Source organism: Salvelinus fontinalis, chromosome 4 (genome assembly GCF_029448725.1).
Source record: "Salvelinus fontinalis isolate EN_2023a chromosome 4, ASM2944872v1, whole genome shotgun sequence".
Taxonomy (NCBI): domain Eukaryota; kingdom Metazoa; phylum Chordata; class Actinopteri; order Salmoniformes; family Salmonidae; genus Salvelinus; species Salvelinus fontinalis.
Window position 1 is genome coordinate 66,928,235 of NC_074668.1, and position 27,991 is coordinate 66,956,225.

Genomic DNA, 27,991 nt, shown 5'->3' on the forward strand with positions numbered 1-27,991 from the left:
TAACATATAAACGAAAGGATGGAGACAGATCCACAGTCCCCTCCCCGATTTAATCGTGGGGGCCAATTAATATTAATGTAAAAATGACAGGAAACCATGCCGAGAAAGCATGTGTATTTTGTTGCAAACGGATTAAAAATGTACACAGCACACCCAAATTATGAAAATCAGCACTCGCATCTCCAGTTATTCTCTACTGCCTCTCCTTGGCCTGAAGAGGCATTTCTTCCAGAACTCTGTGGGCCCTTCTACAGTGACGTCACTGGCAGAGATGTCATGGCGTCTGTGGGGCTGGAGCTGGAATTAAGCTAGCTAAAAGCTGTCGACAGTGTGTAAATCGAAATGGAGAAAAATGCAAACCTGCATCGAGATGTTGGAGGAAGTACTCTATGTGCTACTATTGCAGGCGAAATGGGCGATATTAAAACAGTTGGCAGAATGAAGGGAGCGACCGATACGTGCAAGAATAGTGAGCGTTCTCTCAGTACTTTGGTTAGTTGTACTACTAGCTCCAGTAGTGCCCCTAGCACTGCTAGTAATGCTATCTCCAGTGTTGAGAAATTAGATATGGCAGAAATGATCGAGTCTCTCCCGGTGCAAGAGAAGAACATTCAATCGAGTGGTTGGTCGGAGACATTGTCCTCTGGATCTGGAGATCATTTGAGTAACGGGATGGGATATGGCACGCAGCTGGCTACAGGAAATAGCGAGGGTGCCACCTCAAAGTTAGTAAACAATAAAACGGATGGCGAGCCTTCCTCAATGGGGGCAAGGATTACAGATGGTGAAGCTGAGGTGTTGGGGTGTGAGTCAGTTGAACCAGTGAAACTGGCAAAACCGACACACCTATGTTCGGACAAAACAAATACGGATAACGTCAAATGTGGAGTTAAGATTGACAAAACCATATGCGAGGGTTTGCAGAGTGGGAGTGACCCGTGCATCGCGGCAGAATCTAGGAGCGCCGACTCACTTGAGTCCTTCTCGAACCTCAACTCCTGTCCCAGTTTCGATCTCAACAGTGAAGGGTTGGAGGACAAGGGGTTGGCAATAACACTACAGAGCGAGTATGGGGCTGATGGAACTAAGATCCCGTGCACCAAGGACCGGGGCGCTGGCCAGTCCATATACCACATCAAGTGGATCAAGTGGAAGGAGGAAAACACACCTATCATTACCCAGAACGAGAACGGTCCATGCCCATTGCTGGCAATTATGAATGTCCTATTGCTGGCATGGAAGGTAAATGACTGACATCATAACCAGACCTCTGAGACAAGTTTACATGTGGTGTGTATGATGCCATTTGGAACATTTCCACATATATTATTTGTCAATACTAATAGAGAAGTACATTTGAAACTGGTCATCATAACTACACTATCTGTTGTATTATCAGTTTAAAAAAAAAATGGAATGATCAGTAGTAAAATAAGCTATTGTCACCTGCCAGAATATAGAATACCATGAAAAGTTGAAGATTCATAATTAACATTCCTTCATTTGGGGAGAATTTAAGGTAAAGTTCAAATTATACCACTCGTATGCATTCATCTTTATTTTCTCTTAATACTCAATTATTGTAATTTTATGATGGAGTTTGTTGACAGGTCACATTGACCAATTATACCATAGACCCAGTTGTATATATTTTCCCCATGCTGCGGCCTTGGCAGCTCAGTAGCTCTCTTATAAGTAGTCTCTGAGAGCTTCCAATTTAGTCATTTTTTAAGCCTCTGGTTTAATTACATCATAAAGATAATGTTTATTTAATGTCAGTGACAGTTGGTTGGCAGGCAGTGGAGATTCTGATTCAGTATGTGGCTTCACAACTTAAACTGCAGCTCTGTCTGAAACCTTCCCTAAAACTTCACTACCTACTGTGAAAATGGGTGACATGAAAGTGACTGTAAACAGAATTCTTTGCTTCAAACGCCTGTGTGTGCTGACAGTTGTGCAACCGCTAACAGTGCACTTCTGGTGACTTTAAACACAGTTTTCCACTTCCCAGGTGTGGGTTGATTTACTGTGAACCATAATCATGGGGGAGGGAGATTCCTGTCAGCCAGGTTCTATTGGCATGACTAACTTTAGTCATATTGTTTGGTTTGTTAAATAATATATGTGGTTCCATTACAGGTGAAGATGCCACCAATGATGGAGATCATAACTGCTGAACAGTTGATGGAATATCTTGGTGAGTATAAGTGAGAATCTGTTTACGAAACCAAAGACCCAAGTGTCATTTAAATCAGTGACCTGTTCTTTAGTTGCCCTCCTGGAGGGTGAAGTGTACAGTTTATTCCCGGTCTCTAGTATTTCTCTAAGTTTACGGACAGTTGTGACCTGTTTTTTTTAAGCCTGATAGAAATTCAAGCCACCTTGACAGTGCTCAAAGGCAATGGGAAATACTGAATTTTTCTTTGGTTTTGAACCTGCCTGGAAGGTCCATGTCACATTGCTAGTCTGGCTGTAACTGTAGTACACCAGTGCAGTGGAGCATTGAGCTGTAGTAGAAACTAGCCTGGGAAGTGCAATGTGACCTTAATGACAGAGTACTGGAGGGCTGTAATTATGTCCCACTGCCTGAGAAGGCATTACTGTGTGAATAATCACAGGACCTGCCTCACTGCTTGCCTGGCCCTTCAGTCTTATTATACTCATTTCCTCAACTCCCTTCAGTAGACTGTGGATTTGCTGCCTCTCCTAGCTTTAGGATAAATTGCTATATAATATGGATTTCATATGATTTAAGCAATGGCACACAGTAATTGCATAGCTGCTGTGAAATCACCAATATGCCAATATTACCAGAGTTTTCCTTCTAAAATAACAAAACCTCCACTTGATTTTTAGCCAGTGAATACAATGGAAGATTCTGTAATAAATTCAATACTGTACCTGGATCATTATACGCATTCTGGTCGTCACCTAGCTGCTAGTCCTGCACTCAGAAGAGTGCATATGTACTTGTATATCCATTAGTTATATGCCTGGAGTCCCCACAGATGTTGTGGGTGGGTTTAGGGTCATAAAATATTGTATGGATGAAGGGCGGGCGAGGTGAGTAAAGAGAAAACAATGCATAACAAATCCATAAATGTGCAATTCATATCTATAGACTACATTGAGGTTTTCATTTCATTTTTTCTGTCTGGCGTTAGGCCCTAAAGCTTAGGCTACACACTAACTGTAGCGACCTAAATACACGGCAATTGCCAAATGCATTTGGGAACTTGGGCAGAAAAGTTCAAATCGATCCAATGAGGCAAAAAGGACAATGTCGGAGTTTAATTCAATAATAGAAATCTGCGAACTGGAGAGTTGATGTTTGGGGAAAATGTAGAGAAGTGGTAAAAAAGGATGATAGCCAGAACTGCTATGTCATGTGTGATGATTCCACAGTCTCAAGACGGGGAATTCAAAATGGCACAACAAGGGAACTACTGTTCAGATGGGTTAAATTAAATGGTAGCCTAACTGAAATGTTGATTGACTGTAGGTCTATAACCTCTCACAATCACCTAGTATAATATTAACTCCTGCAGAATTAAGAATTATTATTTCTTTCAGCATCTTGAGAGAATGAATGTGCGGTTAGGAACAGTCTATAAAGGTGGCGGTGCTATCTATATCAGCATCATGAAAGTGTAAGCTATCACTTTATCTTTATTATTATTATTTAAACCACATAAAATATGCATCCAAGCCGGACTGAGATCTTATCAAAAACATGTTGAGCTGTTTTAACAGGTTTTAATTTCCTAACCGGTGAAACTGATGTCATTTGGACATTTTTGCACGTAAAATCTTTCATGTCATTAAATTTTCTCCTTGGTCCCAGAACGTATTTGCTGTGTGAGAGAAGCAGAGATGAAAGAGGAAAGAAAACAATTTTAACAATGTCAACTATACTGGACAAAAATATAAACGCAACATGCAACAATTTCAACCATTTTCCTGAGGTACAGTTCATATAAGGGAATCAGTCAATTGAAATAAGTTCATTCGGCCCTAATCTATGGATTTCACATGACTAGGCAGGGGCGCAGCCATGGTTGGGCTTGGGAGGGCAGGCCCACATGGGAGCCAGGCCCAACCAATCAGAATGAGTTTTTCCCCACAAAAGGGCTTTATTACAGACAGAAATACTTCTCAGTTTCATCAGCTGTCCGGGTGGCTGGTCTCAGACGATCCCGCAGGTGAGAAGCCGGATGTGGAGGTCCTGGGCAGGCGTGGTTACACGTGGTTGTGAGGCTGGTTGGACGTACTGCCAAATTCTGTAAAACAATGTTGAAAGTGGCTTATGGTAAAGACAATTAACATTACATTCTCTGGCAACAGCTCTGGTGGACATTGCTGCAGTCAGCATGCCAATTGCATGCTGTAGCATTGTGTTGTGTGAAAAAACTGTACATTTTAGAGTGGCCTTTTATTGTACCCAGCACAATGTTCACCTGTGTAATTATCATGCTGTTATTCACCTTCTTGATATGCCATACCTGTCAGGTGGATGGATTATCTTGGCAAAGGATAAATTATCACTAACAGGAATGTAAACTCATTTGAGGGAAATAAGCTTTTTGTTCGTATGGAACATTTCTGGGATCTTTTATTGCAGCTCATGAAACATGGGACCAACACTTTACATATTTTTGTTCAGTATAGATTGAAACATTAACACTATTGATTTCTAACATTCTGGTAAGCAAAGGTTTATTTAGTCTTCTAGGACAAGAAGTAATTACAGAAGAGAAGCTGCCTGTATCTAATTATAGACTAACATAGGCCTACGTTTCTGCTTATAATTTCTGACATTTTGTTAGGCTATCTAAAAATGTTTCCATCTCAGTCTGCACAACGCATTTTCTGTATTTGTGGGTTAGGTTCGGGTGAGGGCCTCAGATTTTCATCAGCGCTTGCGGATGAATTATTACCAATTGTGAGCGGGTGCGGATGAACAAACAGCTCACCCGCGCATCGCTAATACCCATGTGAGGTCAGGTGGTATGGTCCAGTATAGACTGACCAGGAGGACTGAAGAATCCCTGTGGACCAAGCTCTGCTAATGTCAGGGAAACAGGAGCTGTGTTCTTTCTCCTTGCGTGGCACGCTGACCCCACTGCCTCCCTCCATAGCTGGGTGCTGTTATGATGAAGAACCAGGGGTGTCCTGTTACTAAAGGCATTCTCATCTAAGCTATAGAGAAAAAAAATATGTCACTATAGCCAAGCCCTCTTTTCATGCAGTGGTCAGTTTGGCTTCAATTTGACAAGCTCTATAATTCTTTGACTGGTGCTATGACTAGTGTCCCGTTTTGAGTGTGTTCTAGCTTAATGCATCATATAATGACTGTTAGGCGTCAATAACAACTCTAACTATAAGAGAAATGGAGTCACCAGCTGCTGAGTTCTGAGAGACGCCAGAAGTCCTGAAATGTATCCACATTAGTCATGCCATGGGAGTTGTTTACTTTCATATGATCATTTGGGAGTTTGGTATAGAAGTCAGTTTGCACTAAAAGACTCCTGACTGTTTGTGGTACATTGTCCTACATTCTGCATGTGATTAGCAGATTCAACTGGTTTTAATTGAATCTATATTAGTCATTATGGGCCAAGACACAGACTCGTTAATTTATGGCTAAGGATATTTCTCACCATGGTTTAATTACAGTGTACACTGTCGTGCTTCATTGGGGGACAGATTAGTTAGTTAGCTACCAAGAATGTAAACAGCAAAATGTGATTGGGAAACAGAGGGATGATTCTTCATTGTCAAGAAATATATTTTTGATGTCAGTCATGCGAATATTCATTACAGTTCTCAGTTTGCTGCTTCTCTTCAAGTATTTTTCATTAGGCCTAACTCAAATGTTGTATTCACGTCTCATTAGTGTGTTTTGTACCAGGGGTAATAATGATTGTATGCAATAATGTTGTTACCTTTTGGTTAGATGTTACATTTTTAGGATGCGTTGGCTAGGAAAATGTAATTTAGAATTAGTAATTGTGTCTGTTGTTGAACTCTGTTAATGGGATAGCCTTGTGTTTCCTCCCCACAGAATCTGCCTCTGTGAGTCCAAAGCGCTTGGTGTCCATGACTGATCAATTATAATTGAATTGCATGCATTAGAGTTTGGTTCATTTTGCTGGAAGAAAAAGTATCATCTACAGTGTGTGCATTTCATTGTCAGACTACACTATGACCAGGCAAATCTAATTTGACCTTCTCCAAATACTTTTTTAGTAGAGAGGAGGCTAACAAACTGTAAACTGTACTCTGCTGGTCAACTGACATGAAACCCTGAGAGAGGAGACCATTCAGACTGACCCAAAGCATTAGCACATTGAGAGACACACAGTTGCTCATCTTTAGATATTTTAGAGGTAGCCTAGTGTGTGGGTCTGATGGAACACAGAACTCACTCCAACCCCATAGCTCTATGATCAATACCAGTAAGAAGCCACAGAGAGGCCTTTACCCCCACTCCCACTCACTCAGGGCCCTCTCCCCCATTGTGCCCCAGATGGAGTTCCCTAATTGCTCCCTCTGTCTGCAGCTCTGCACCTTGCTCATCTGCTCCTACAGATACCCATGGTTGATTCCAAGTTCAGTGTAAAAACATTCCCTGTCTCTTTTGAGCACCCTGACTCAGTGAGCACTTCAACCCTTCTGCAAATCACAGGTGACAAACGGTAATGAAGCACAGCGTTTTCATTTCATGTAACGTCTGTTTTTCCGACTGTGTCGTGTTAGATTTCCTCGGAGGAATGCTCATGGTTGTAGCCATCCCTATTCTGTACAATAACGACCTTTAACTGCGTTATGCAGGCTGTGTGCACGTATCATCACAGATATGCCTCTGAGCCGTCTCCGCTCTTCTTTCACAAGTGCCCATAAATTGCTGCTCTGTGTTTGTGGAGACGGCTTTGTCTTTACTCCAGCTAGTGGCTGAGAGCTCATAATGAATGGTTTGGACCCTGGTCAAACATACATCTTGTGTAATGTCCAGGAACAGGCAGATAGGCCTGTCTCCTAGCCTCACCATTGCACTTCATTACGCACAGTTATTGTTTCATGCCCAGACAAAAAATAATGGCTTGTGAAAAAGAGCTGCTCACAAAGAGCCCCATTTAATGTGGGCTGATTCAGACGCTGTATTAAAAACTACTGTGAGGCCCATAGGGGCAGAAGTGGAGGAGATGTATGTTGTATTAAAGAGGCTACTGGTTGATGTTGGGATTTAGTACTCTGTGGAGCATGCCAGTGAATCATCAACAGCAGCAGTAGAGGCCCAGGCAGGGAGTGCACAGTCTACAGTCAGCTGGCAGGGAACGGGGCAGGCGGAGGGAGGTAGGGGGGGTATGGCCGGGGGTTCCCTGGGCATAGAAATGTCCGAGTCAGTTGACTGGCCTCAGCTGGGTGCATTCATGGCCAGGGCTGAGGAAGCCTGTGTCTGAGGAGAGGATATGGAGATCGAATCAGAGTAGCTCCCCGGCTCTCAAACACACTGACTACTGGCTCACTTTGTTAAAGTAAGAAAGCAATCGTTGGGTTATGAGGAAAAAGTAGGCCTATTTTTTTTGTTTTTCAGATATAAAAGTCTCAGAATCATTATCTTGTAACATAAAATATCTCGCAAGTGGGTATGTTTTTGACAGCTAGACACTGCCGCTATGTGTTGCTCAGAGAGGGGAGGGTGAAGTTGGGTGCGATGTTAATGGTTGGATGACAGGTGCACTGTGATTAGCACCACAGGGCTCTTCACAAGGCTCTCCCTGCCTGCCCCAGTGGCTGCTCTCCCTAGGTCCTACACTAAGCCCTTAACACCTTTCTAGCGGCTCCCCACTGGCTAGGGCTTGACTGACCCCGCATGCCTGGCCGAGCCCTTCCTGGAAAAACAGCTGGCCAGCGCTTAACACTCAACATCCCCCTTCTCACTGAGGATTAGACACTTCTTATGAAATCAGAACATAGTCGATAATATCACCTCTTCACTTGGGATTGACGTAAGCAGGCTGTGATGTCACTGGTGAGCGGGCAAGGCTCTACCCTGATGATATTTTCCCTCTCAGCTCCCCTGTGTGTCTGTGGCTGCTTTACTTGGCCTGTATCCCCAGGTTCTCTGATGTTGCTTCCTCCTCTCTCTCTCCCTCACTCTCTCTCCCCTGCAGGAGACTACATCCTCGATGCCAAGCCGAAAGAGATTTCTGAAGCCCAGCGGCTAAACTATGAACAGGTAAGGACTGTTGTTGCCTAAACATTTACATTTACATTTAAGTCATTTAGCAGACGCTCTTATCCAGAGCGACTTACAAATTAACACAATCAGTAAGGGCAGTTATTCACTGATCATACGCATGTCTACCGGTCCATCTCTCTTTGTGTTTGTCTGTGGCTCATGTTGGAGAATCAGACAGGCATGCAGGATGAGGCAGCCAGGCTCTAGGCTGTTGGGCACCCCCCTCTCCCTCTTAGATCTCTGATGGCAGAGCAGCAGCCAAAAAGTAAAGCAGCAGCATCACACTATTAACTCGCACCACGCCAAGGGGATCACTTGTTCTCACTTCCCAGACTAAAATATCCCTGCCTGCCATTTAGTGACTGCAGTTCCTGTCCTCTTCTATCCAGAAATATATCATATTCTAATGGGCAACGATGCAATGTTAAGATGATGAGTGTTTATACGGTCATGTGCATTTGCACAACATTTGCATTGGGAATGAATCTCCAGAAAGACCAATGAATGTATATTTATGTAAGATGAAAATAAGCAGCATGATGATTATGGTTATATGGAAAAACAGCCCACTGCCCTGGAGCTACGTTTAGCCCATATAAAGGTTACATAAAAAACAGCTCACTGCCCTAGAGCTACGTTTAGCCCATATATAGGTTACATAAGCCGCGTCTTATCAGGCCTACGGCACAACATGGTCATGTGGGGCAGGTCATGTCTCTTCACATTGCTGTGGGAGGGTGCTCAGGGATGCATGGCGGAGTTCAGATCGAGGCCAGTGCTGGGGGCTCTGAGTGGTTCACATGGCCTGTCAGGGATGGCTTTCTCATTCCCACTCCCATCCACACTCCCATCCCTATCCATGCTGCCTGGAATGTGGGTGGGGCATGGCCTTTCTTCATCTCCTCTCCACTCTGCTGTGGCAAAGAACCAGCACATCTGTGAATGTTATTCTCTTCACGGACGTCATCGCTCGGGGAGAAGAACAGTCATGTGTGCGTGTGTACATACCAGAGTCTCGATTACTGTCCAAGGAGAATGTTCTGACTGCCGTACAGTCGTAGCTCTCCAAGCTCCTGCCTAGAAAGCCAGCATCCTGGGGTCGCCTCTTCACTGTTGATGTTGAGACTGGTGTTTTGCGGGTACTATTTAATGAAGCTGCCAGCTGAGGACTTGTGAAGCGTCTGTTTTTCAAATTAGACACTCTAATGTACTTGTCCTCTTGCTCAGTTGTGCACCGGGGCCTCCCACTCCTCTTTCTATTCTGTTAGAGCCAGTTTGCGCTGTTCTGTGAAGGGAGTAGTACACAGCGTTGTACGAGATCTTCAGTTTCTTGGCAATTTCTCGCATGGAATAGCCTTCATTTCTCAGAACAAGAATAGACTGACGAGTTTCAGCCATTTTGAGCCTGTAATCGAACCCACAAATGCTGATGCTCCAGATTCTCAACTAGTTAAAAGGTGGCCATTTTTATTGCTGCTTTAATAAGCACAACAGTTTTCAGCTGTGCTAACATAATTGCTAAAGGGTTTTCTAAAGATCAATTAGCCTTTTAAAATGATAAACTTGGATTAGCTAACACAACGTGCCATTGGAACACAGGTGTGATGGTTGCTGATAATGGGCCTCTGTACGCCTATGTGGATATTCCATAAAAAATCTGCCGTTTCCAGCTACAATAGTCATTTACAACATTAACAATGTCTACACTGTATTTCTGATCAATTTGATGTTATTTTAATGGACCAAAAATGTGCTTTTCTTTAAAAAACAAGGAAATTTCAAAGTGCCCCCAAACTTTTGAACGGTAGTGTGTGTGTGTATATATATATATATATCTCTCTATAAACTCATCAAAAAAAGAAACGGAGGCATGAGTACTGCAGATGTGGCCAGGGCAATAAATTCCAATGTCCATACTGTGACACACCTAAGACAGCGCTACAGGGAGACAGGACGGACAGCTGATCGTCCTCGCAGTGGCAGACCACGTGTAACAACGCCTGCACAGGATCGGTACATCTGAACATCACACCTGCAGGAAAGGTTCAGGATGGCAACAACAACTGCCCGAGTTATACCAGGAACGCACAATCCCTCCATCAGTGCTCAGACTGTCCGCAATAGGCTACGAGAGGCTGGACTGAGGGCTTGTAGGCCTGTTGTAAGGCAGGTCCTCACCAGATATCACAGGCAACAATGTCGTCTATGGGCACAAACGACAGTGGGTTTGGTGTGTTTACGGACATATTCAATCAATCCCTGTCCCAGTCTGCTGTTCCCACATGCTTCAAGAGGGCCACCATTGTTCCTGTTCCCAAGAAAGCTAAGGTAACTGAGCTAAATGACTATCGCCCCGTAGCACTCACTTCCATCATCATGAAGTGCTTTGAGAGACTAGTCAAGGATCATATCACCTCCACCCTACCTGACACCCTAGACCGACTCCAATTTGCTCACCGCCCCAATAGGTACACAGAAGACGCAATCACACTGCCCTAACCCATCTGGACAAGAGGAATACCTATGTAAGAATGCTGTTCATCGACTACAGCTCAGCATTTACCACCATAGTACCCTCCAAACTCGTCATTAAGCTCGAGACCCTGGGTCTCGACCCCGCCCTGTGCAACTGGGTCCTGGACTTTGACAGGCCGCCCCCAGGTGGTGAGGGTAGGAAAGAACATCTCCACCTCGCTGATCCTCAACACTGGGGCCCCACAAGGGTGCGTTCTCCGCCCTCTCCTGTACTCCTTGTTCACCCATGACTGCGTGGCTGTGCAGGCCTCCAACTCAATCATCAAGTTTGCAGACGACACTACAATGGTCGGCTTGATTACCAAAATCATCGAGACGGCCTACAGGGAGGAGGTAAGGCCCCTCGGAGTGTGGTGTCAGGAAAACAACCTCACACTCAACGTCAACAAAACAAAGGAGATGATCGTGGACTTAAGGAAACAGCAGAGGGAGCAACCCCCCCCCCCCCTATCCACATCGACGGGACAGTAGTGGAGAAGGTGGAAAGTTTTAAGTTCCTCTGCGTACACATCACTGACAAACTGAAATGGTCCACCCACACAGACAGTGAAGAAGGCGCAATTTTATTTTTTTATTTTACCGTTATTTTACCAGGTAAGTTGACTGAGAACACGTTCTCATTTGCAGCAACGACCTGGGGAATAGTTACAGGGGAGAGGAGGGGGATGAATGAGCCAATTGTAAACAATAGTGCCTCTTCAACCTCAGGAGGCTGAAGAAATTTAGCTTGTCACCGAAAACACTCACAAACTTTTACAGATGCACAATCGACAGCATCCTGTCGGGCTGTATCACCGCCTGGTACGTCAACTGCTCCGCCCACAACCGTAAGGCTCTACAGAGGGTAGTGAGGACTGCACAACACATCACCGGGGAGAAACTACCTGCCCTCCAGGACACCTACACCACCCGATGTCACAGGAAGGCCAAAAAGATCATCAAGGACAACAACCACCTGAGCCACTGCCTGTTCACCCCGCTATCATCCAGAAGGCGAGGTCATTACAGGTGCATCAAAGCTGGGACCGCTGTCAAACAGCCATTACTAACATTGAGTGGCTGCTGCCAACATACTGACTCAAATCTCTAGCCACTTTAACAATTAAAAATTGGATGTAATAAATGTATCGCTAGTCACTTTAAACAATGCCACTTCATATAATGTTTATACACCCTGCATTACTCATCTCATATGTATATACTGTACTCTATACCATCTACTGCATCTTGCCTATGCGCATGGCCATCGCTCATCCATATATTTATATGTACATATTCTTATTCATTCCTTTCCACTTGTGTGTGTGTGTATAAGGTAGTTGTTGTGAAATTGTTAAATTACTTGTTAGATATTACTGCACGGTCAGAACTAGAAGCACAAGCGTTTCGCTACACTCACATTAACATCTGCTAACCATGTGTATATGACCAATAACATTTGATTTGATTTGGACCAGACAGGACTGGCAAAAAGTGCTCTTTACTGACGAGTCGCGGTTTTGTCTCATCAGCGCTGATGGTTGGATTTACGTTTATTGTCGAATGAAGGAGCATTACACCGAGGACTGTACTCTGGAGCGAGATCGATTTGGAGTTGGAGGGTCTGGGGCGGTGTGTCACAGCATCATCGGACTGAGCTTGTTGTCATTGCAGGTAATCTCAACGCTGTGCGTTACAGGGAAGACATCCTCCTCCCTCATGTGGTACCTTTCCTGCAGGCTCATCCTGACATAACCCTCCAGAATGACAATGCCACCAGCCACAGTGCTTGTTCTGTGCGTGATTTCCTGCAAGACAGGAATGTCAGTGTTCTGCCATGGCCAGCATAGAGCCAGGATCTCAATCCCATTGAGCACGTCTGGGACCTGTTGGATCGGATCGTGAGGACTAGGGCCATTTCCCCCCAGAAATGTCCGGGAACTTGCAGGTGCCTTGGTGGAAGAGTGGGGTATCATCTCACTGCAAGAACTGGCAAATCTGGTGCAGTCCATGAAGAGGAGATGCACTGCAGTACTTAATGCAGCTGGTGGCCACACCAGATACTGACTGTTACTTTTGATTTTGACCCCCCCTTTGTTCAGGGACACATTATTCCATTTCTTTTAGTCATATCTGTGGAACTTATTCAGTTTGTCTCAGTTGTTGAATCTTATGTTCATACAAATATTTGCACATGTAAAGTTTGCTGAAAATAAACGCAGTTGACAGTGAGAGGACATTTCTATTTTTGCCGAGTTTATATATACAGTTGAAGTCAGAAGTTTACATAGTTAGGTTGGGGTCATTAACTTGTTTTTCAACCACTCCACAAATTTCTTGTTAACAAACTATAATTTTGGCAAGTCGGTTAGGACATCTACTTTGTGCATGACACAAGTCATTTTTCCCCAAAATGTACAGACAGATTATTTCACTTAGATCTGTATCACAATTCCAGTGGGTCAGAAGTTTACAGACACTAAGTCGACTGTGCCTTCAAACAGCTTGGAAAATTCCAGAAAATCATTCCATGGCTTGAGAAGCTTCTAATAGGCTAATTGACATCATTTGAGTCAATTGGAGGTGTACCTGTGGATGTATTTCAAGGCATACCTTCAAACTCCGTGCCTCTTTGCTTGACATCATGGGGAAATCAGAAGAAAATGGTAGACCTCTACAAGCCTGGTTCATCCTTGGGAGCAATTTCCAAATGCCTGAAGGTACCACATTCATCTGTACAAACAATAGTATGCAAGTATAAACACCATGGGACCACGCAGCCGTCATACCGCTCAGGAAGGAGACGCGTTATGTCTCCTAGAGATGAAAATACTTTGCCGCGAAAAGTGCAAATCAATCCCAGAACAACAGCAAAGGACCTTTTGAAGATGCTGGAGGAAACCGGTACAAAAGTATCTATATCCACAGTAAAATGAGTCTTATATCGACATAACCTGAAAGACCGCTCAGCAAGGAAGAAGCCACTGCTCCAAAACCGCCATAAAAAAGCCAGACTACGGTTTGCAACTGCACATGGAGACAAAGATTGTACCTTTTTGGAGAAATGTCCTTTGGTCTGATGAAACAAAAATAGAACTGTTTGGCCATAATGACCATTGTTATGTTTGGAGGAAAAAGCGGGATGCTTGCTAGCCGAAGAACACCATCCCAACCATGAAGCACGGGGGTGGCAGCATCATGTTGTGGGGGTGCTTTGCTGCAGGAGGGACTGGTGCACTTCACAAAATAGATGGCATCATGAAGGAGGAAAATTATGTGGATATATTGAAGCAACATCTCAAGACAGTCAGGAAGTTAAAGCTTGGTCGCAAATGGGTCTTCCAGATGGACAATAACCCCAAGCATACTTCCAAAGTTGTGGCAAAATGGCTTAATGTCAACAAAGTCAAGGTATTGGTGTGGCCATCACAAAGCTCTGACCTCGAACCTATAGAAAATTTGTGGGCAGAACTGATAAAGCGTGTGCGAGCAAGGAGGCCTACAAACCTTACTCAGTTACACCAGCTCTGTCAGGAGAATGGGCCCAAATTCACCCAACTTATTGTGGGAAGCTTGTGAAAGGCTACCTGAAACGTTTGACCCAAGTTAAACAATGTAAAGGCAATGCTACCAAATACTAATTGAGTGTATGTAAACTTCTGACCCACTGGGAATGTGATGAAAGAAATAAAAGCTGAAATAAATCCTTCTCTCTACTATTATTCTGACATTTCACTTTCTTAAAATAAAGTGGTGCTCCTAACTGTGACCTAAGACAGGGACTTTTTACTAGGATTAAATGTTAGGAATTGTGAAAAACTGAGTTTAAATGTATTTGGCTAAGGTGTATGTAAACTTCCGATTCCAACTGTATATGTATGTGTGTGTATATATATATATATATATATATATATATATATATATATATATATATATACATATATATATATATATATATATCTTGTTCTTGACTTTTTGTTTGATATTGTCTGCTACATATTTGAATAGTCAAGCTCCTTTTATGATTTTGAAGAGCGTTGAACGAGTTCATCATAAGAGTTCTATTTATAAATTCTGGGTTCAAAACATCAAACATCATCTGTCGGAGGATATGAGGATTAAAATAGCGATTGCTTGGCTGTTGTTAAACAGTAACTCAGAAACTGGAGCGATTAGTAAAGATTTATTCCGCAAGGACTGGTCTTGGTAATGTTCCCATGATAAAGGGCACTCCTGAGAGTTTGCACACTGTAGCACAATTCACTTGACAGCGCTTTTATGGTTATACGATGTAGAATGTTCTATTTTATTGAGTTGGAGATGCTCCTAAAAAATAATGTAGCAGGATGGGAGTGTGTCGCTGTATATATACATGATTGTGGATTTTAAGAGTGCACAGTTGTAGACTAAAATGCAGACTTAAACTAACGTGGGCTACTGATGGATTCTATTAAACTGTAACATGTTAAACTGTAGTTTTTATCCTGTTTAGTGAATGATTACTGTGAGTATTAATGGAGTTTAGGCCCTGAAACTGTGTGTATGCTAATTTAGAAACCATAACCCAATCAGAGAAGAGGAAATTGCCTAGGATCAGAGAGCAGGGTCAAGCCCAGAGCAGAAGATGGACGAGGTGGGATTCTGACATCTGGCTAAACAAAGAGAGGACCATGGACATTCCACAGGGGAGCCAGAGGGAAACTAATTGGGGTCATAAAATGTATAGCTGGGGAGGTGACAACTACAAGAGGGTGGTAAAAAAAAAGGAGGGAAGAGTATAAGATGTTTTGTGAACTTTCTAAATATGTGCACTCAGCTGACTGTATCCTTGGTATTAAACACTTGGAACTTCTCTTGAGCTTTTGGTCTCAATTTCTTATTGCAAAGAGGTTGAAATAGTGTTTTTCTTTTTAACACTACCTAATAAAGTTGTGTGCCAGATCTCCATAATACTCGGGGAGCTGTCCAGTGTGCCATTGACATGAAAGCTGAAGCAAAGCCTGTGTGTCAATCAGTCTGTCAGTCAACTTCGTGGTCCTATCAGCCTGATTTGCCAGCGGATGGAGGTCTGGAGTCACTCACCAGTCCCAAGTGGAAGCAGAGCGTGTGTGAGAGAGAGAGACCTGCTGGTTTGAGCTGGCGGATGAGCGTGTGTGTGTGTGTGTGACTGCTGTGGGAATTAAATGTTGATCTGGCTCCCAGCCTGCTAGTGGAACATGTGACAGGAAGGCCGCCCTGTTTATCCAATCAGTCTCCCTCTTCCGTAAAAGCTGGAGTGGAACCATTGAATACTGGCCTTCATTGTCCAGTGACCAGGGAATAGTCTACTGTACATCATCACATGCAAATACCACAGGCTCTGTGTGGATCCCATATTCAGCATAGAATTTATGATTAGTGTGGTTAGGGTGGCATTACTTAGATGTAGTCAGGTCATAATCTGTAGACTGTGAGCGGCTGGAGCCGAGTGGAGCAGGGCTTGGCCACACAGCAGGAGGGCATGGGTGTGCAGAGCAGGCAGCATGTTGGGCACTGGGCAGAGCGGGAGCAGTGGGCGGGCACGTTCCTGATCTCTTACTGTGCTGCCAGCTTCGCCACCCCCTAGACAGAGACGCAGTGCCCACACGTTTGTGTGTGCACTTGTCAGTGTGTGTGTTTTTTGCTTGTAGACACATTTTGTATATACAGCGCTGACTCACGTTTGACTTGTGCTTTAGCACCTGTCCTCAAGAATACAAGTAGGATAACAAGGAGGATAAAGCAGAGAGAATCCTCGCTGTGTGTCTCAATGATGGACTACATGACCCCCCCAAAAATTCAGACCATTATTCCTCCTCCACCAAACTTTACAGTTGGCACTATGCATTGGGGCAGGTAGAGTTCTCCTGGCATCCGCAAATCCCAGATTTGTCTATCGGGCTGCCAGATGGTGATGCATTATTCATTACTCCAGAGAATGTTTCCACTGCTCCAGAATCCAATTGCAGTGAGCTTCACACCACTCCAGCCGACGCTTGGCATTGCACATGGTGATCTTAGGCTTGTGTGCGGCTGCTCGTCCATGGAAACCCATTTCATGAATCTCATGAATTTCATGAAATTTGACGAACTGACTTGTTGGAAAGGTGGCATCCTATGACGTTGAAAGTCACTGAGTTCTTCAGTAAGGCCATTCTACTGCCAATGTTTGTCTATGGAGAGTGCATGGCGGTGTGCTCGATTTTATACACCTGTTAGCAATAGGTGTGGCTGAAAGAGCCGAATCCACAAATTAAGGGGTGTCCACATACTTTTGTGTATATATAGTGTAAACAGCAAAGCAAAGCACTGTGGAAGTGGATGAAGTCCCCCGCTTAGTGAGGTGCTAATCAGTAGCTCTCAGGGGGTTCATCTGATGTCATGTGACTGAAGCTCTCTTCCCTTGGAGTGGAGCAGCTGCATGGTCTGTTACATGAACCATACTAATCCTCCCCACAACTGTCCACAGGCGTCCTAATCCCCCCCCCCCCCCCCCCCCCCCCACACACACACACACACACAGATCGTCCAGCGAAAGGCTTTTCAACGACTCACACCGCTAAGTGCGAAAGCTGGAGAATCTCCCTGCTTTTGGGAATTTATTTTCCCTCTTATTGACAGGTTATCCTCTTAGAAAATTGAGAAAATACACACAAAGTCACCCACTATCACCTCTCTGTGCGTGTGGGGACAGCTGCAGAGGCTCCCTGTGACACAGACCAAAGCAACGGTCATCAAAATTGTTAAAGGTTTTGAAAACAATTCTAATAAATGCAGCAGTTGGACAATAGTAATTTTTTATTTTTTTTTATTTTTTTTTATCCATCAGGATTGACTGAATTATAGCACATAAAACATTTTACTGGCACTGAAAAATAATGAATGGCATTCAGGGATTTTGTTGGGAATTCAGGTGTTTATTTCTTTGGGGGGGGGGTGCACTCACCATTTTATTTATAGATATATATATATGTATATATAAGTCAGGTATTTCTTTTATATTTTATGTTAAAATAAAGAAAATGTGTACTTGAAACAGTTGCATAAATACAATGGATGTATTTGCATAAATGAAAACATTAACATAAAGGGGTGGAACAGGGCTGCAACCACAAACACTTCCTCTGTCTTGGACTCTCGGTCTACCTGCACTCACCTGTGCTGTCTAGACTGCCTAATTAATGACTGTTGTCACATTCTGTTGCATAATTCAACAATTGTGACAATAGCAGGACACCCTCGGATTAAAAATCAACACGCTTGGCTATAGATTACACCTATCTATACATACTTTGAATTGTTTGCAAGTTCAGACATAATATCACTATAATCCGAGTGTTCATTTTCAGAAGTTGCTTTCATTTCAGTGCATTTAATTTGTCAACATTTCAACTGTAGCAAATTACAACTTTTTTCAATTCCACAAAAAAATGAACACCCATCAAAATAAAGTGATCATTCTTGTGTTGAGATGTGTTACATTCTCGAAAAGAAGCTTTAGTGTTCTTATAGATGCAACGGAAAGACAATGTATTCCATTCAGCCCATTTCAGGCGTTACCGGAGTGTGTTTGACAGGTCATTACAAATATTTCCGCGGTCATAACGTTAATGAATAAAAAAGACAGGCACAAGCAAAAGTATGATGGAGTCGTAGAAGTAAAGTTAAAGCAATAAATTCAGAAAGATTTAAGTTACACGTGGATTTTGCACCCCTCAAACACAGGAAACAGATGGCTGAAAAAGACAGATCCTCAGGTGGGCGGGGCATGCGCATTGCTACAGACGGGTCTTGTTAGTCTTTTGTGTGTCTGAGGGGGGAACGACAGGAGGGAGTGATGAGTACGGTAGACAGGAAGTTCCTTGGTCAGGACACTTTCTGATTTGTACAGTTTGTATACTTAACTGATAGTACAAACTAGCAGGTTTCTGTGGGTGAGTCTGCTGTTTTTCTAGCTGTAACTGCTGTAGTATGTGACAGTGGTTAGTTCACTGTCCTCAACATTTTTTCCAATGTCAAATCTTATTTCAATGCCATACTTAACAAGAATTCTACAAAGACTAACATCCCTGGCTAAAGACCTTGAAAAGGAACATGACTTTCTATTTGTTGTCCCCCAGAATATGAGTGATGCCATGGCGGTGCTGCACAAGCTGCAGACAGGGCTGGATGTCAACGTGAAGTTCACAGGGGTGCGGGTCTTTGAGTACACCCCAGAGTGCATTGTCTTTGACCTGCTGGACATCCCTCTCTACCACGGCTGGCTGGTGGACCTGCAGGTGAGAACCCTTCCCTCTCTCAGCCCCCTTTAAAAGTAGACTCAGCGAGTTGACATATATGCACAAAGAAAACAGCAGTAGTGGGTCAATATCCGCAATAACTCAGAACGTTGAAGCCTGAGGCTGGACTTCTCTGCTGTTTTGGTCCTGTATTTACCACGTTGTAGCGGCGTGAAGCAAACCCGTTCACATGCCCAGATCCTCTGTGTGACTGTGAGAGCAAAGTATTGCATCGCACTCATTGCAGTAACTACGTTGCTGCTCATGGCAACATCATAACGCTAAGTCTACCTTTTTAACCCATGTAGCTATTGCTATGATATACAGGCAAATATATTGTTTAAAGTCACCTTGTCCTAGAGAGATTTACACTGTTATCAAAACGTCACGCCAGGGTAAGCCTACACAAAACACAGCCCTTATTTTAAGTGTTTCTAAAATCCCCTGTGGGAAAAATTAATGGTGGAAAAACGATTGGAACCATTTCCCTGTTTGACCACTAGGTTTTATGGGTATTATAACTCATACTGTGGTACTCTATAGCCGTTTGTCATATAGACAATAAACCAACTCCACACATTATTTATGAAAGAAATTACTTCAGAATGACTGGTTAGCGTACAGCTCCTCTTGAGTATTTTTCTTTTGAAAACATGACAATATGCTCTTGTCGCTTGTTCTTCACTGCATAATAGAACACAACAATGGTTGATGAATGCCCTCTCCTCTTTTATGTTCCCTCCAGATGGGCGACACAGTGAAGGCAGTGGGTAACTGCAGCTACAACCAGCTGGTGGAGAAGATAATCTCTTGCAAACAGTCGGCCAGCAGTGAGCTGGCTGGGGAAGGTGGGTGGACCGACCGACTGGGGGGATGTGTTGCTTGCTTTCTTTTTCGCTGCCTCTCCACTACACATCCCAGGCTGCTTGATAAGGCCGACATTTCCTCCTATTGCGCTGAGAAGATAAACGGAGGCCTGGCCTAAACATTCCTGTGGACGACTGACTTTAGTTGAGCTCTATTCCTTTCCCTCTCTCACGCTGCTCGTATTGCTCACCCAGGACAGTTCAGATGTATTCCTGTCATAGGCACGTTTTCTTCTGGGCTGAATGTTTTATGCTTTTAGCATCAAGTTTAAGTTTTATTAGTCGTATATACAGGATACGCATGGTATACATCGTCCAATGAAATGCTTACTTGCAGATTCTGCAACAACAATAAGAAAGAATAAAATATAAGAATACGAACATAAAGTAAAGGCTCAGTAGAATAGAATAAACATTTTAGCATCATCACATAAATAAACAAATAACGAAAGAGTGAGTCAGTTAGCGTGGTGAAGAGCTGTGTCTCAGTTTCCTCTCCAGTGCTTCTCCACGGTCTGTCTAGTTGTCTCCTCGTCTTAGTTAGAATATCACCCTGTCTCTTCGTGTCACTCAATACAACTCTGTCTATCTCACTCTCTTTCTCTCTGTGTCTCATTCTATAGGTCAGTGTGTCTATCCTTGTTCGTCTGTACATCACTTTATATCTCTATATCAGTCCCTAAGTCTTTGTCTGTTTGTCAGCCTGTCGGTCATTGTCGGTCTTGTGTGTCTGTCTCTCTCTCACTGACTCGCTCTCTATCTCTTGTCTTCTCCCTCCCTCTCTCTCTTTCTCCCTCTCTCTCTACCTGCAGGCTTTGTAGCCGAGCAGTTTCTGCACAGCACGGCCACCCAGCTGACGTACCACGGCCTGTGTGAGCTCACGTCCACCGTGCAGGAAGGAGAGCTCTGTGTGTTCTTCAGGAACAACCACTTCAGCACCATGATCAAGTTCAAGGTGAATGACCACTCAAGTCATTGACGAGACAATATCCACTGTTTCATGGTTATGACAAATGGGGCCTTGCAGTACTGTTTACTGTGAATGGGTCTTCCTTACTTTCCTCTGCTACAGCGTCCCAAAACCACCATCCATTATGAACAAAAACAAGTTAATTAAGTCTGCCTTGTCCTCTTAGTAGTGGGAAAGGATGTTATATAAATTAATTGCATAATGTTACCGAATTCATGTCACTCAGTCCCAGATAAACCTTTATTTCAAATGTATTGCTAGCTTCCGGATCAGATCACCCCATTCTATGTATTGTAGGTTGTTGACACATGGGGACTTTCTTTCATCCAAGTCTTTTCAACCATCTGTTAACAGCTGAGCACTGTTAGTGCGTTCCCCTTCTCCCTGTCCTCCCCCTCCCAATAGATCTCCCCATATCCCAGGCCCAGGTGATCTAATGTTCAGTACACAGGGTTCTGAAGCTGGTGTGAGGGCATAAATACAAATGCCCCAAGGAGCATGGTAGACACGTGATGGGGACCTATTCAGCACCTCGAGTCTTAATGCTATCTACGATGGTTTCAACCGCCTTGTGGTCCCTCCACTTATCACTGCAGCTGGGACAGGCTCTTCCTGTTATCTGTAGCAGGGGAAGTTGAGCAGGCCTGTCTGTGTGAGAGTGTGTGTGTGAGCATGCTTGCCAAGTGAAGCAAGCTGTGTGTAGCACCCATGACCCCAAGTGTGAAAGTGTGTAGATGTATAATGTGTGTCTCTGTGTGATCAGGGCCAGCTGTACCTCCTGGTGACAGACCAGGGCTTCCTGACGGAGGAGAAGGTGGTGTGGGAGAGCCTGCACAATGTGGACGGGGATGGCAACTTCTGTGACTCTGAGTTCCGCCTGCGACCCCCGTCAGACCCAGAGACGGTGTACCGCGGACAGCAGGACCAGATAGACCAGGTCAGACCACTACGCCAATTGGGCCCTCTGATCCAGTTCCACTTCATTAATGGGAGCAATGACAAACAATGCTGAACACCCATCTAGCTGACTCATGGCAGCCATTTCGCACTGTTGGGTGCACCACATATCTCTTGCAGAGGATGTATACCATGGAGAACAAGGTGCTCAGTCACACCTAGGTCAGGGGGAGTCACAATCAGAGTGTACCTGATTGTGGTAGCAGGTAGCTAGTGGTTAGACCGAAAGGTTGCAAGATTAAATCCCTGAGACAAGGTAAAAATCTGTCGTTCTGCCCCTGAACAAGGCAGTTAACCCACTGTTCCTAGGCCGTCATTGAAAATACGAATTTGTTCTTAACTGATTTGCCTAGTTAAATAATGGTAAAATAAAATAAAAACAGAGTGGATTGTATAAAGGGTACAGTAAATATTACACATCCCCTCTATCTGGGCTCTGTTTTCCCCGTGGCTTCCCAGCCTGCTCCATCTGCACTCAGCTCTACTCTGGAGAAGTAGTGGGGGAAAGTTCCTCAATAATATATGTTCAAAGCTCATCTGCTCTGTTTGAATGCCTGATCAGGAAATGACCGTGACATGTGGCGCCTCCCTATGTACTGCGCTGCATCTCGCTGCACTTCGATTGGCTGTTTAATAATGCATGATGTGGTTTGTGTCCCCTGTGCAGACGACAGCTGATTGGCTGGCCCGTTAGGCCTGGTGGCAGGGCTGCCCAACAGCTTGTCCATCTGCCAGGGTCCATATTCACCACCTCACCCAATACAGAGAGGGGGGGAGGAGTCATCTCTACTCACACTCTCATCCACCCAGACACTCTTATGCTTGAGAGGTCATATCATAGCCGACAATTAAGACAGTCTGATGCTGCACTCAGGAAAATATTTTGTTTCACTCTACATGAGGGTTATGAATGAAGAAAGAGGTGTGTAGCCCTGACTTTAAAATGGGTGGTGTTTTGTAGCTTACAACTAGGCTTACTTGGCAGTGGCACATTACTCTGGTAACAGTGTAAACACCATGACGTGAGACTCATTGATCTGGTTCTATTCTCTTTTTTTCTCTCTCTCTCTCTCTTTACCCCCCCCCCCCCCCCCCCCCCCCCCCCTATCCTCTCTGTATGCAGGACTACCTGATGGCGTTGTCGCTGCAGCAGGAGCAGCAGAGTCAGGACCTGCAGTGGGAGCAGCTCCCCGAGGGCATCAGTGACCTGGAGTTGGCCAAGAAGCTACAGGAGGAGGAGGACCGACGAGCCTCCCAGTACTACCAGGAGCAGGAGCAGGAGCAGGCTGCCGCAGCACAAGCGCAGGTCATTTAACCCAACCCCTCTGAGCAGGAGGGGAACTTGTGAGAAGGGGGAGGGAAGATGCGAGGAGTGGAATTGAATGAGGAATATGATGAGAGAAAGATGTGTAGGAAAAAAGGAGGAATGAGGATGAGAAAAAGGGTAAGGGTTGTCAGTTTATATAGATATAGCAGTCAGGGGCTTAGTCAGATAGAAATGAAATATATAGCTGACATGATTCTGTTGTACACAATACATGTTCTATCTGAATATATCTCTATGTTCAAATACAGCTCTGGGCTGTTCTTATGCACGGCGCATAGCAGAGTACCTGGATACAGCCCTTAGCCGTAGTATATTGGCCATTTACCACAAACCCCCGAGGTGCCTTATTGCTATTATAAACTGGTTACCAACTTAATTAGAGCAGTAAAAATACATGTTTTGTCATAGCCGTGGTATACGGTCTGATATACCACGGCTGTCAGCTAATCAGCATTCAGGGCTCAAACCACCCAGTTTATAATGTTGCTTATTCACCCGCTTGAATAAGCAACAGGTAGGTATTATGGTTGACACTCCTATTCCATCCTGTCTGTGTTGTGCAGCAGCCAGCAGAGGGAAGTGACGAAGCAGACAGAGCAGAAGCAGCATCATCATCATCAGCTGCAGCTGGAGCCACGCCCAGCCCAGGGAAGCAGCCTTCTGCCGGGGAGCGCAAACCCAAAAAAGAGCCCAAGGATAAAGACAAATGTGTTCTATTGTAACATAGGATGGTTGTGTGTTTGTGTGATAGAGAAAGAGGGGGGCAGCATTTTTTTTCACATTGACCTGACAGCCTACGAACAGCCACTTTTGAAAGCGAGAGATAGCGATGAGACAAACTGAGGAGTTGCCATTCCCAAGCCACTGGTGCCTGCCATCCTCTACCCTCAGTGGGCCCAGACAACAGAGGAAAGGACGCTATGACAACTACCACTAATCTTTTGTACAGTTGGCCAAACTTTGTTACAAGTCGCACAGTGCACTATATTTGTGATCTGGGGTCAAGGTTAATGGGGGTGGTTTTATAGCAAAATGAGAACCATTCCAGAAACAGGATGCTGGGAGGGAAAGAATTCAGAATCTGAAATATCTCCTCTCATGACACCAACGTTTTTCAAGGAAATCGTTTTCATTCATTTTCATTATTGCAGTTGATAAGCTATTTTTTTTTTTTTTTTTTTACAGCACATGTATAGATATGCCTGCTTTGATTCAGTTCAGTTTTTGAGCGTTAGACTTTTCACTTCGTTTGCTGGCTTTTGGTTGGTGGGGGTAATTTAGCTCCTTCCAATTGGAGATAATCAAGAGTGTGTTCAGAGTCTTATTGGGATAGAGATGAGGTGATAGTGACATCAGTGAGTGTAATATCTAAGCACTCCTGTCTCTTCGCCACGTTAATGGATGCCAAATTACTACTTTGCGTGTGTGTTTGCGTGTGTTTGCATGTGTGCTTGTGTGTAAGAGTATTTTAGAGAACAAATTTCTTTTGGTATATACTTAAATTGAAAGGGATTAATTTGTTTTTGCCGGTTAGAAATGAATGTAAGACCCTGTTGTGACAAGCCTTTTGTATATCTCTCTAACACTACCCACATCCCTGTTCTTCCTGAGAGACCTGGAAGTCAGTGCCATACTCTGGTAAGGGCTGTCTCTACCAACCCTCATCTGCCATTTAAGACTCGCCCTATCCAGATTGGCTTTACCAGAGTATGGCAGTGTTGAATTCTGGTGTGTGGCATTGGTGTCTACAGTGTGTATGTGTGGCTGATATGCTTAGCTGCATTGATTTATGCTCTTAATTTCAACTTGCAAATAACCTAACGTCAACAACAAGAATGTTTTCCGATGTATATGAGAAGTTGGATTGAAAGATATGCCATGTATTTAATTTCTCATATTTGCTGTATATGCTTCACATCCAGTAGAGTCTGGACAATCACACAGACAGAACCATGGAAACACAGGACGGTGCACCTAATTTGACTTCTGTCACTCACTCCCTGAGAGACTTGGCAGGTTATTGGTTATTGGCTGCAGAGGAAGAGTGATAGTATCCCACACTAATAGTCTTTAGTGCCCAATGTCACACAGATCTGCCGGCAGTTATGTTGTCAATATGGGATGTTGTCGATATGGGAAGCCTCGTGACCTAGATGAGTTATGGAAGTAGGATTTTCTAATGTAGCCATGTTTGAATCCATGTGCTTCTCCTACATCATCTGACTTTCAAACAAATTTATATACATTGTGTACATACCTAATGCACATTTATGACAGAGCTAGCTAGTAGTTTGCACCATTGTCCTACTATGGTACTGCCTCCTGAGAGATTAACTGTTTTCTATCTACACATTCCAGCTGGTTGCCTTGACTCAAGCCTTGTGTTGTACGTCAGACCTAGAAACACAGTTATAGGGGAGACTCCTCGCAGTGCTGCTAGTTAAGGGGTCTCCCATTTTTGGCTGTTACATTTTGTTCTCATTGTCCAGAAATGGACAACCCCAGCCTTCAAGGACAAGTCCAGTACTTAGTATTTATTTTTGCCTGGCTACTGGCTGCAGGCTACCTGACAAACCGGTAGTAAGGCTTATCTGCAGGCTGGACTTGAGGACTGGGGTTAGCTCAGCCTGTATACGGTCCTCACGAGGCCACACTTACTCTGTATATAAAATGCCTTACAACATTTACAATATCTTTTATAAGAATAAACGGAAACAGGTGTATTACCAGAATGAGACAATCTGTAGATTTTAAACTAGACATCAGAAATACTCTCAGGCCTTCTCTGAAGGGACATATCCTTGAGTGTCTTTTGTAAATTGTTTGTGTATTAGCTGCCTTGGCAACAGCAATGATTGATATATACCATTGTAAAGTATTTAATATACCTTGTAGTAACTCCCTCAAGAGAATGTGTTGTAATGTAAATGTGTAACCACGTATATGTATCAGTAACAAATTTCAACACATGGTATCTAACTAGGTCGACTTCATATTATCAGGCTGTGCATAATTATCGCTAGTTATGTTCACGGATGGCATAACGATGGGTTTCTGAGCTTCTCTCAGGCCTACCTAGTCAAAGGAATTCACTATGACTTTACTCTAGAATAAGTTTGCCCCTTGTAATGGAATTCAAGGCTGCTTTTCGAAAGTGAATTAAACTGCTGCTGCTTGTATGTTCACAATGACTACCCAAAAAGTAATATATGGCTGAATAGACAGGACTTAAAGAGAAACATCTATGTTGAAGCGAGCGTGTACATCCTGTTTATGGTATGCTACAGTATGTCATTATTGACTAGTGATTTTGTGAAAGGTTGGGGTGATGGAGGATGGGCGAAGGACCACGTCCCTTTGAGTGTCAGGGACACAATCCATATTCTTGTTTCTTTTGTAAAATAACATCCATTTTAAAGTTACCGTCACACTGCAGCTTGAATTATACTGGCCTAAACCCATTTGTAACGATGTTCAAAAGGCAACTAGTGAGTATTATGATGAGAACCTCAGAGGGCCACTTTATCTAATTACTTTGAGGTTTTTGGGGGAGCAACAAGATGTTAAACACATGCGTCACACACATTTAAAAAAACACATTGCATTATTTACCAGGATCTAGATATTGTTTTATGTGTTTCAGCTTGAATGTTGTTCCTCAAAATAATTGATAAGGATTTTGTTTGTGGAATGTCTCGAGTGAATATGTGTAAGCCTTGTTATAGTGCTGGGGCGGTAAATACTGTACAAACAATAGTCTGTTAACAAGGTAGTCCTTGAACATATAGTCATTGTAATTGGTTTTGCACTGTTACATTGATATGCACTACCAAGGCTGTGTTTGGACAGGCATGTTCTTTCCAAGCGCATCAGATCTGATTGAAGACCAATTAGTGAGAAAAAAGATCAGAATTGGTCTGCCTGTGTAAACAGCCTAAGAGAAGAGAAAATACCTCATTTTATACAGAATTAGAAATTGTGCAAGAGTGCTTTTGTTCTTTGGGTACCTTGTAAAAATGGAATACTGTCTAGAATTGCTACAACAGTAGCTCTTCCAACAGTCAGTTGAATATGAAATGCTTAATTGTTTCTTTATGACAAAGGTATGAAAGGGCTGGTTAAATGTTTTGGCTAAAAGTATATTAAGTACTGTGTAGCCCTTTTCAATAAAAGTTGATGCAACTTGACCTTCAGGTAGCTGTTCACCCGTTTATCTGCTAAGGCCAGAATTGTTTAATAGCATTTGCGTAGCTTTTCACACAAAAATATGTCACTAATGCCGCTGGCTGGTCATCTAGAGGGAAGGGATTTTAAAAGTTGGTTATTTCGACATTGATACTGTATAGATTGGAGAAAAGTATTAGTAGTAGTTTCATATGGGAAATATGTAAAATCAGATATTCTGGAGCACAGAACATGAACGCAATCCACCATATTGATTTAACTTGTTCTGTTGAGATTAAATGCAATTATATTAATCCCAATGTTATTCTGATGCATAATACTGAATGCAACAAATGCATACTAATGACATTTAGCAGAGTATAATTTCAATTATGTATTATGTTAATATTTTCACTTATGTTTAACCACACACAAAAAAGGTCAATCCTCGTGTTGGAAGGTTCAAATGTTTATCTATATACATATGACCAAATAATGTATGTAGCCTATCACAGTACCTTTGCAAAATGTAGATGGTGTTTCTTCTGTAACAAAATGCCTTAGACGAGGGATATTCAGCCTGATTATTAAAGTACATGGACAATAAAAAATAAAAAATTGTTCTCTTTTCACAACCACTCAATGTGTGAT

At 43.4% G+C, this 27,991-nt stretch overlaps 1 protein-coding gene across 2 annotated transcripts; it reads left to right on the forward strand.

Moving 5' to 3' along the window:
• The first annotated feature begins 251 nt into the window (after positions 1-251).
• mindy2 (MINDY lysine 48 deubiquitinase 2) lies at positions 252-27,978 on the forward strand. 2 transcript variants are annotated; one of them, XM_055921082.1, is made up of 9 exons: positions 252-1,242; positions 2,140-2,197; positions 8,178-8,242; positions 18,898-19,056; positions 19,802-19,904; positions 20,735-20,877; positions 21,656-21,829; positions 22,973-23,155; positions 23,740-27,978. In XM_055921082.1, the coding sequence occupies exons 1-9, from the start codon at positions 343-345 to the stop codon at positions 23,896-23,898; spliced, it is 1,944 nt and encodes a 647-aa protein (XP_055777057.1). In that variant the 5' UTR covers positions 252-342; the 3' UTR covers positions 23,899-27,978. The 2 variants fall into 2 exon arrangements, with proteins under 2 accessions (XP_055777057.1, XP_055777058.1); XM_055921083.1 differs by having other exon boundaries at positions 23,743-27,978.
• Positions 27,979-27,991: the final 13 nt, after the last annotated feature.